Genomic DNA, 10,000 nt, shown 5'->3' on the forward strand with positions numbered 1-10,000 from the left:
TCTCTCTCTCTCTCTCTCTCTCTCTCTCTCTCTCTCTCTCTCTCTCTCTCTCTCAGTCTCTCTCTCAGTCTCTCTCTCTCTCTCATGCTGAATGGAAGTGCCATCTTATATAGAATGTACTTGGTTATGGAATGTAGCAAACATTTTGACTGGTGACGGCCTAATCGACCTGCTCCTGGTGACATTGTTTACACTACGTAAATGGGTGTTTAATCTCTCTCAGCCTACTGCCACCTGTGATTCTCTCTCTCTCTCTCTCTCTCTCTCTCTCTCTCTCTCTCTCTCTCTCTCTCTCTCTCAATTCAATTCAAAGGTGCTTTATTGACATGACAAATGTTTAGATAATCAGTGTTACCAAAGCAGACACAGTATAACGAAGAACATATCGAAATATATAGTAGGCCTATGTAAAAAACAGGGCTCGACTGGGGGAGAAATAGGGCCCGGGCTCCTCACAATTACCCTTGTGGGCCCTTATTTTCAGAAATGTAAAACAAACATGGATATAGCAATACAGATAAAACAATGCAGAGCTCTCTCTCTCATATTGAAATGCCTGTATACAGTATATGTAAAAACATATAAAGCCACATGCAAAACATGGATATAACAACGCAGTTGTACATCTCTCTCTCTCTCCGTCTCTCCTCCAGGCTTCCTGAGCACAGGTGACCAGGCCGCCAAGGGGAATTATGGGCTGTTGGACCAGATCCAGGCGCTGCGCTGGATCAGCGAGAACATCGGCTACTTCGGCGGCGATCCCAAACGCATCACCGTGTTTGGCTCCGGCATCGGAGCCTCCTGCGTCAGCCTGCTCACCCTGTCCCATCACTCCGAAGGTAGGGCAGCCATTTCTTTCTCACGCTAAAGCTACGTTCACAACACATCGCTGCTAGTTACCTGCTCAGCGACTTAAAACAATAGAATGTCTCTGTGTTCCAACGAAGCAAGGAGGCAAATAGGTGAGGAGCCTACAAACCATACGATGTGGGTGTATTCCAAGAGAAACATTTTTAACTTTGAGCGTGGCGAGTTAGCGAGTGAGTTTAGGAAACTAGGAGAATGAATGGCGTTCAATGGAATAAAACGCCTATTTAGGAGTAAATGGTAAATGGATAATGGTAAACAGACTGCATGGCGCCTTTCCACTCCTACAAGCACTCAAAGCGCTTTACATCGTATGCCACACATTCACTCATTCACACTCACATTCACACACTGGTGACAGTGGCTGCCGCACAGGGTACCACCGTGCCACCAGGAGCAATCTGGAGTTAAGTATAAGGGTATTGCTCTAGGATATATCGATGGGGTCAAGCATAGTGGGGCTCGAACCTGCAACCTTCTGGTTGCCGAACAGGCTTCTCTACCACCTGAGCTGACCTCCGCCCCTAAAAATTGATCCCCCTTTGTTGCATTGGTGACATGAGGTATGATTTCTTGGCCAAGTGCCCAGTAAAACAGCCATTTTTCCACATCTGAAGATGCTCTGTTGACTCTCTTCTTTGCCTGTTATTGCTAGTATAGTCCTTTCCTGTGACACACCAGATTGTGAAGTACAGGAGCGCGGAGGATATATATGTGAGGTGCCCCTTTGGAAATATATCAGAAATCTCACTTCACTAACAGTTCTACATACAAAGAGTTCAGATGCAAAACCCCCTAAGTGCCTTTTCAGAAAATAATCTAAATTCATTTTTATTTAATACAACGCTATCAGAATTGCATATTTTTTATTTTACTTATGTAATATAACTACATGTGTATTATCAAGTACATGCATGTAAACCAAACCAACAACAGGGTTCTCTAAAAATACAGAAGTGCAGGTCTTCAGAAATGGAGTTAGGGGGGGTTGCATCTGAACTCTTCTATTTAACCTTGCACTTGGCGCAACCTTTTTATTTGCATGTGCAAGAAAAAAACACTATATGTAGGCCTATAAAATGATTGTATGCATAAACCTTTAGTTACATGTATATGGTATGTTGCCTATGCGGCCCCTCATACTTACTGTAAGTACTACTTAGGCTTAAGCACTACTTAAGGGTTTTTGGGAAATGCATCCCTGGATAGGATCTTTGGTATAGTGAAATATCTCTCCAGCTACAGCACTGAGTGCACCAACCCCTCTTGTTTTGGACCAGTTTGTGCTGCAGTTTGTTTTCCTTACATACAGTGCCCTCCATAATTATTGGCACCCCTGGTTGAGATGTGTTTTTTAGCTTCCAATTATTTTATTTTTTTTCTAAATAATATGGGACCTTAATGGAAAAAAAGAGAAAAATCCAACCTTCAATACAAGTGCATTTATTCAGTGGGAAAAAAATCCCACATAAAGAAATAATTATTTGACATCAAATAATGTGTGTCACAATTATTAGCACCCCTGGTGTTAATATTTTGTACAACCCCCTTTTGCCAACAAAACAGCACCTAATCTTCTCCTATAATGTTTCACAAGATGGGAAAAGACAGAAAGAGGGATCTTCAGCCATTCCTCTTTGCAGAATCTCTCTAAATCATCCAGAGACCTGGGTCCTCTCCTCTGTACTCTCCTCTTCAGCTCACCCCACAGGTTCTCAATGGGGTTGAGGTCAGGGGACTGAGATGGCCATGGGAGGAGCTTGATTTTGTGTCTGGTGAACCATTTCTGTGTAGATTTGGCCATATGTTTAGGGTCATTGTCTTGCTGAAAGACCCAGTGACGACCCAGCTTCAGCTTTCGGGCAGAGGGCAACAGATTTTGATTTAAAATGTCCTGGTATTTCAAAGCATTCATGATGCCATGCACCCTAACAAGGTTCCCAGGGCCTTTGGAAGCGAAACAGCCCCACAGCATCACTGACCCACCCCCATACTTCACAGTGGGTATGAGGTGCTTTTCAGCATGCGCATCTTTCGTGGTACGCCAGACCCACTTAGAGTGTTTGTTGCCAAAAAGCTCAATCTTGGTCTCATCTGACCAAAGCACACGGTCCCAGTTGAAGCCCCAATACCGCTTGGCGAACTCCAGACGCTTGCGTTTATGATTGTGAGTGAGGAAATGTTTTCTCCGTGCATGCCTCCCAAACAGCTTGTTGGCGTGTAGACAGCGCCTGATGGTTGATTTGGAGACTTTGTGACCCCAGGATGCTACCATTTGTTGTAATTCTGTAACAGTGAGCTTTGGAGATCTTTTGATTTCTCTTACCATCCTCCTCACTGTGCGTGGTGGCAAAATAAACTTGGGTCCTCGTCCAGGCTTGTTTACCACTGTTCCAGTTGTTTTGAACTTCTTAATTATTCCTCTCACAGTGGATATGGGCAGCTGCAGTTGAGTGGCAATCTTCTTGTAGCCTCTGCCTGACCTGTGAAGGTCGACGCACATCTGCCTCACTTGTATGCTGTGTTCCTTTGTCTTTCCCATGTTTAAGAGTGGATAAGAGAAATGGCCTCGTTGTCACGTCATATTTATACCCCAGGGAAACAGGAAGTGATGAATTACTAATTAAATTTTCCTACATACTCTGGTAAACTTTGTAAACTACTGTAGAAATGACAGAAATGCTTCAATTATATTTATTTCCTGGGAATTGTTAAGGGTGCCAATAATTGTGGAACAGGTGATTTAATGAAAAATAATTATTTTTTAGTCAGGGATTTTTTTATTTTCTTACAATTAATTTGAGTTGAAGGCTACATTTTCCTACAATTTTCAGTGTGACAGTATTCTTCTGCAATAAACACTGAATTTATTTTAAGGCTTTTAACACATCTCAACCAGGGGTGCCAATAATTATGGAGGGCACTGTACATATGATACATGCATTATGCAGGCAGCAATCCCTCTTTCTATCTCAGAACACCACCCCGATATGTCTGTGAAGATTCATCATATATCCCGTTTGTGTTTTTAGTTGTAACAACTGGAAAACTTCTTGCGGCTTCAAGCTCAAGAGGTCCACTTGCTTAGTTTCAGTCTCAAGAAGTCCACTTTCTTAGTTTCAATCTCAAGAAGTCCACTTTCTTAGTTTAGTTGTGAGCAACTCAACTTCTTCTAAGAGTGTGAAGATGAATCTCAAAGAAGTGCACTTGATACTACCAAAACTCTCAGAAATAAAGGTACAGAAGTCGTCGCTGTGGCAGTACCCTTAAGGGGAGTACCATTGCATCGCTTGGGTGGTCCCTCAAAAAGGAGGTGACAGATGCACATTGGTCGACGTTGCAAGAAACTGAACGCTCTTTTTTGGGGTACCAATCAAGCAACACAATGGTACTCCCCTTGAAGGTACTGCCACAGCGACGAGTTCGGTAACTTTATTTCTGAGAGTGAACAGCTAAACTTGTTGGAGCACCCTACTCTCTGTGACGCACCAGATTGTGAAGTACAGGAGCGCGTAGGATGTCTTACGTATGAGATGCCCCTTTGGAACTATATCAGAAATAGGTCTCACATCATCACTAACAGTTTATATACATACCCTATTTAACCTTGCACTTGGCGCAACGTTTTTATTTGCATGTGCAAGAAAAAACACTATATGTAGGCCTATAAAATGATTATAAGCATAAACTTTTAGTGATATGGTATGTTGCCTATGGGGCCCCTTATACTTACTGTAAGTACTACTTAGGCTTAAAGGGACACTGTGTGAGATTTTTAGTTGTTTATTTCCAGAATTCATGCTGCCCGTTCACTAATGTTACCTTTTTCATGAATACTTACCACCACCATCTAATATCAAATTCTAAGTACACTGTATTTATTATGACTGGAAAAATTGCCATTTTCATACATGAAAAGGGGGATCTTCTACATGGTCCGCCATTTTGAATTTCCAAAAATAGCCATTTTTAGCTGCAAAAATGACTCTACTTGGACCATACTAGAAAATATTTGTTTATTACTTAGTAAACTTCCACGTTAATATCAAATTTGGTGATAGGCAGCCCAGTTTCAATGAGCAGCATAGTTGCAGTACCTTTTTTGACCATTTCCTGCACAGTGTCCCTTTAAGCACTACTTAAGGGTTTTTGGGAAATGCATCCCTGGATAGGAACTTTGTTAGTGAAATCTCTCTCCAGCCGCAGCACTGCACCAAGCCCTGTTGTTTTGGACCAGTTTGTAGTATGTTTTCCTTACATACATATGAAAAGCTCTTTTTCAAAATCAGATATATCCATTTTATAGAATGTTGGGAAATTGACATTTTTGTATCGTGCATTCCATTGAATTGCACCACAAAATGCATTTTATAGAGGTTTAAAAAGCATGTTCTCAAAACATTTGAATGGCAAGAATTCACACATAGATGATCGGACTACTTATCAATCAATTCCAATATTAAAATGCAGAAAGTAAAAAATGGCGGATATAGCGTTTTGGAAAAGAGCTCTTCGTATACATGCATTATGTAGGCAGCAATCCCTCTTTACATCCCAAAACACCACCCCAATATGTCTGTGAAGATTTATCATATATCCAGTTCGTGTTAACCAAAGAGTTCAGTTGTAAACAACTTGGAAAACTTCTTGCGGCTTCAAGCTCAAGAAGTCCACTTGCTTAGTTTCAATTTCAAGAAGTCCACTTTCTTAGTTTCAATCTCAAGGTCCACTTTCTTAGTTTAGTTGTAAGCAACTCAACTTCTTCTAAGAGTGTAAAGATGACTCACTGCACTGCACTGCACTGCACATAAGTGCACTTGCTACTACCAACAACTAAAGTTGTTGGAGCATCCTACTCTCTCATTATGAGCCTGAATCTTAAGAGCAGCGGTCAGTAGTAGGGATGGCGAACATTTAAAAAAATCTTAACCGGCTTCTGAGACTCATTAACCGGTGGTTAACCGGTTAACCAGTAATCTTAAATTATACAACGCTCGTGTGCCTGATATGCACAGCAGTCTGATTTTTTTAAATTTTATTTTTCACATAAGCCTGCGCAGACAGGACCTGCCATGTCCAGCCACTGTTGCCAGATGGAAAATGCTTAATTATCGTACTAAAACCTCAAAATTATCGTTTTTTGGGGCTTTTTGGGAGGACATTATTATATAATTATTATTATTATTACAACCGGTTAAATGGTGGCAGAAAATGTTAACCGGTTAATGTTGATCCGGTCGACTATCGGTTAAACGGTTACCGGTTAACATCCCTAGTCAGTAGTAGTATACATTTAATACCCTCAAAGGCCCGGGTTCGAAGCCGGGCGGGAGCATCTCTCCTACCACATGACAGGGTAACAATTTACTTGACGCCGACGTCATACGTATGACACAACGGTGGGTGTCATAACGTTGTCATAATGCAGTCATAGACATAATGCCAATGTCATAAACATTTTATGACCATGAAAAGTTGACACTGTTTGGCCTGTCTTTGTCATAACCGAATTTCACTTTCATACAATGTTTATGACATTGACATGATGTTTATGACACATTCATGACTGCATTATGACAATGTTATGACACCGTTATGTCATACGTATGACGCCGGCGTCAAGTAAAGTGTTACCCATGAAAGTTAGTGATATGTTTATTATCTGTATATATACATGCATGCATCACCCCTTGATGAGATTTGGCCATGTATTATGCATAGCGCTTGACAGCTCTGCTCGGGTGTACTGTACAGTAGATGTGCTATATTTCAGTGTCGGTTGGTCGTGTGTGTGTGTGTGTGTGTGTGTGTGTGTGTGTGTGTGTGTGTGTGTGTGTGTGTGTGTGTGTGTGTGTGTGTGTGTGTGTGTGTGTGTGTGTGTGTGTGTGTCTGTGTGTCTGTGTGTCTGTGTGTCTGTGTGTCTGTGTCTGTGTGTCTGTGTGTGTGTGTGTGTGTGTGTTGGGTGGCTACTGTGTGCTTTGCTTTGCCTGCCAAGCGAACACTGTCAGGCTGCTTTTAAGTGATGCCAACGGTGATGGACATCCAAGCGTTTCCATCCTTGCCTGCTTGGAAGCGGCGCTGTCTAATTCACTGTGCATCTCTATGCATTTATGCCGCCCTGAGGGACAGCTCCAATATTTCACCATCCTAAAAGGGTGGCAATCAAACAATTGGGGTGGGGTGGGGTGGGGGGGTGCACAAAACTTACGTGTGTGTGTGTGTGTGTGTGTGTGTGTGTGTGTGTGTGTGTGTGTGCGTGCGCGTGCGTGTGCGTGTGTGTGTGTGTGTGTGTGTGTGCGCGCCTGCGTGCGTGCGTGCGTGCGTGTGTGCGTGCGTGAGTGCGTGCGTTTGCGTTTGCGTTTGCGTTTGCGTTTACGTCTTCATGTTTGTGTTTGTGTTCCTCTTTGGTGTTTGAAACCGCGGGAGGATGGCGGTGGGGGGGGGGAGAGGGATGAGAAAGAGAGAAGATGAGTGGGGTTATATATCGTTACACTGTCTTTGGCACTCTGAGCAAAAGAAAGAATGGAAAAAAAGCAGGTCAAAAGGATGACTTTGTCAGGTCTCACAAAGTGCGTGGCAATGAACGGTGATTGCCACAAAAGTGGTCCCTTTCACTCAGCCGGATACAGAATGCCGGAATGTTTTTGGTGAGAGAAGTGTGAATGAACAACATTGAGGAGTGAATATAATGAATGAATGAATGAATGAATGAATGAATGAATGAATGAATGAATGAATGAATGAATGAATGAATCCCGCAAAAGCCCTGAGACAAGATAGAAGGAAACATTCTTTTTTCATGGCTTTTACAACACAGGGGGGCATTTCTCGAAACCATAGTTGTTAACTAAATTAGCTACTTTGTTGTTTGCAATGCAATTTTCCATTGACAACTACCCAAGTTGCTAATTGGCAAGCAACTATGTTTTCGACAAACGCACCCCTGCTATGTTCATGAGTCATGATCAGCAAATCAGTTGATATAAATGGCTGGTTTGTTCTAGATTATGGAGTTGGAACTTAAGAGTATACATGTGTGTTTTTCACTGTATTTTTGGTGTAGTAGGCTACATAAAGGAATACAGTATCGTACCAGGAAATGAACCGGGCTGGAACCCAAAAAGTGGTGTTGATTACATTTTGATTACTATTGGATGTGTGTATGACGTCAGCTATCTCCCATGAACATATGATTTATAGCCTGTATTGGCTCGAAAGCTTGCCGGAATACAGCTGTGTGTGGCTGAGTGGCACTTGACTGCCACTAGGAATGTAATGTCTCTTATGACTGAATGAGCCCCCCCGCACAGATCCCCGATTCCAGACCCTAATTGTCAATGTCACAGGCAGTGGGGCATTAGTGCTCTCATGTTTTAATGGCCTGAATATTAACAGTAAGTTCCCCCACCCTACTCGGTCCTCAAGACCCTCTGATTCAAGGTCAACTAACTCGTTTTTTTTCGCCCATTAAACCTGTTCATTTATGCTCGATACAATGTATGCATTTCAAAGTACAAATATGTATTCTTCACTTATTCATCTAATGATGCTATCAGCAAGTGATGCCGTTTATTCAGCAAATAGCCTCAAAAGCTTGTCGGAATACAACTGTGACAGAGTGGTGCTTCAGTACCACTAGGAATGAATGCACTGTACATATCTTGTGAATGAATTACCCCCCCCCCCCCTACAGATCCCTGATTGTAGAGATCCTAGATTTCAATGTCACAGGCAGTGAACGAGCAAGCGAGCATGGCTCTCCATGAAGTGCTCCATGCTTTAATGGTCTGAGCATCCCCATTAAGTCCCCTCTACACCGCATCGCGTAACACTGCTCCAGGCAGCACAGCGTGGTGTGGTGCGTGTCATTTAGACGAGAGTCAGCCCAGGAGATTGAGCAAAATGGAGATTGTCGTTGATTTTCCTCCCTCTGCATATGCTCAGCCGCTGAGGAGGATGTGGGCTTGACCTCACATTAGGTACCTAGCCTCGGGGCGACACTGTGCTTAGAGATCACAGATGCTCACTCATTGTCTCGGAAGGGTTGTGTGTGTGTGTGTGTAAGTGACTGTCAGTGTGTGTGTGTGTGTGTGTGTGTGTGTGTGTGTGTGTGTGTGTGTGTGTGTGTGTGTGTGTGTGTGTGTGTGTGTGTGTGTGTGTGTGTGTGTGTGTGTGTGTGTGTGTGTGTGTGTGTGTGTGTGTGTGTGTGTGTGTGTGTGTGTGTGTGTGCGTGCGTGCGTGTGTGTGTGTGTGTGTGCGCGCGTGCGTGAGAGAGAGAGTCCATGGCTTCGGACGTTCCCCCCAGTGACACGATCCCGCTGGTTTTGATGGAGGTCATTTTCGACGCGGGTTCCACTTTGATTCCCATTACGAGCAAGAAATTCTCGCATATTCGCCCCCTCCAATTTGCATCAGAGTGGTACTAATTGCCTTGATTTCCCTTCGATGAATGATGACTGCTTGTGGATTGAATTTTTACCACAAATGCATTTTTTATTCATACTCGGTGATGTCACGCTCCGCGTAGCGTGTTATTATACAGCCACAGAGACACCGGCGCTCCACTCCCCCGTAAATTGGATATTACTGATGCTGATATTTTCTTTCTCCCCTGAATGGAAATATATGCCCTACTTGGTTTTGATGAGATAAAAGAAAAGGCGACGGGGGTAAACCACTGAGATCCTTGAGAGTAAAATAAAAAGAAGAAAATATTGAAGCACTGTAAGATTTTTTTTTAATCTGTTGCAGCTAGCGAGCGAGAAGGGCTCTCTGAGCACAAAGTACAGGGAAGCCGACAGGTTGGGACAAAGAGGTCAATTGTACCAGGCTCGGGGAGAGAGGGGGGCCCAGAAATGGGTTCTCATTGCATTGTATAGTATGCATGAGGTGGAGGGCCCTTTCAGATGACTTTGTCCTGGGCCCGGCAAAAGATGTTAGTGGCCCTGCAAAAAAGTGCTACCGATATCAATCAGCGATCTTGCCCACCCCTTTTTGCATTTCTCAAAGCAGTGATTTAATTCATCACATGGCTGAAGAGGAGGAGAAGATCTCTGCCAAAAAATAGTCACCGTGGACCCAGAGGAGAATTCTGACAGGGATGACACAGCTGATCTGTCTGCACCATATTTCA

General features: G+C 43.2%; 1 protein-coding gene across 1 annotated transcript in view; it reads left to right on the forward strand.

Annotated features, from left to right (window-relative positions):
* The window catches only part of nlgn3a (neuroligin 3a), a 237,021-nt gene that overhangs the window by 110,731 nt on the left and 116,290 nt on the right, over positions 1-10,000 (forward strand). The window contains exon 5 of the mRNA XM_063190692.1: positions 654-839. Within this exon, the coding sequence (XP_063046762.1) occupies positions 654-839 (186 nt within the window). The remainder of the gene's footprint in view (positions 1-653; positions 840-10,000) is intronic.

Source organism: Engraulis encrasicolus, chromosome 23, assembly GCF_034702125.1.
Source record: "Engraulis encrasicolus isolate BLACKSEA-1 chromosome 23, IST_EnEncr_1.0, whole genome shotgun sequence".
In the NCBI taxonomy this organism is placed as follows: Eukaryota; Metazoa; Chordata; class Actinopteri; order Clupeiformes; family Engraulidae; genus Engraulis; species Engraulis encrasicolus.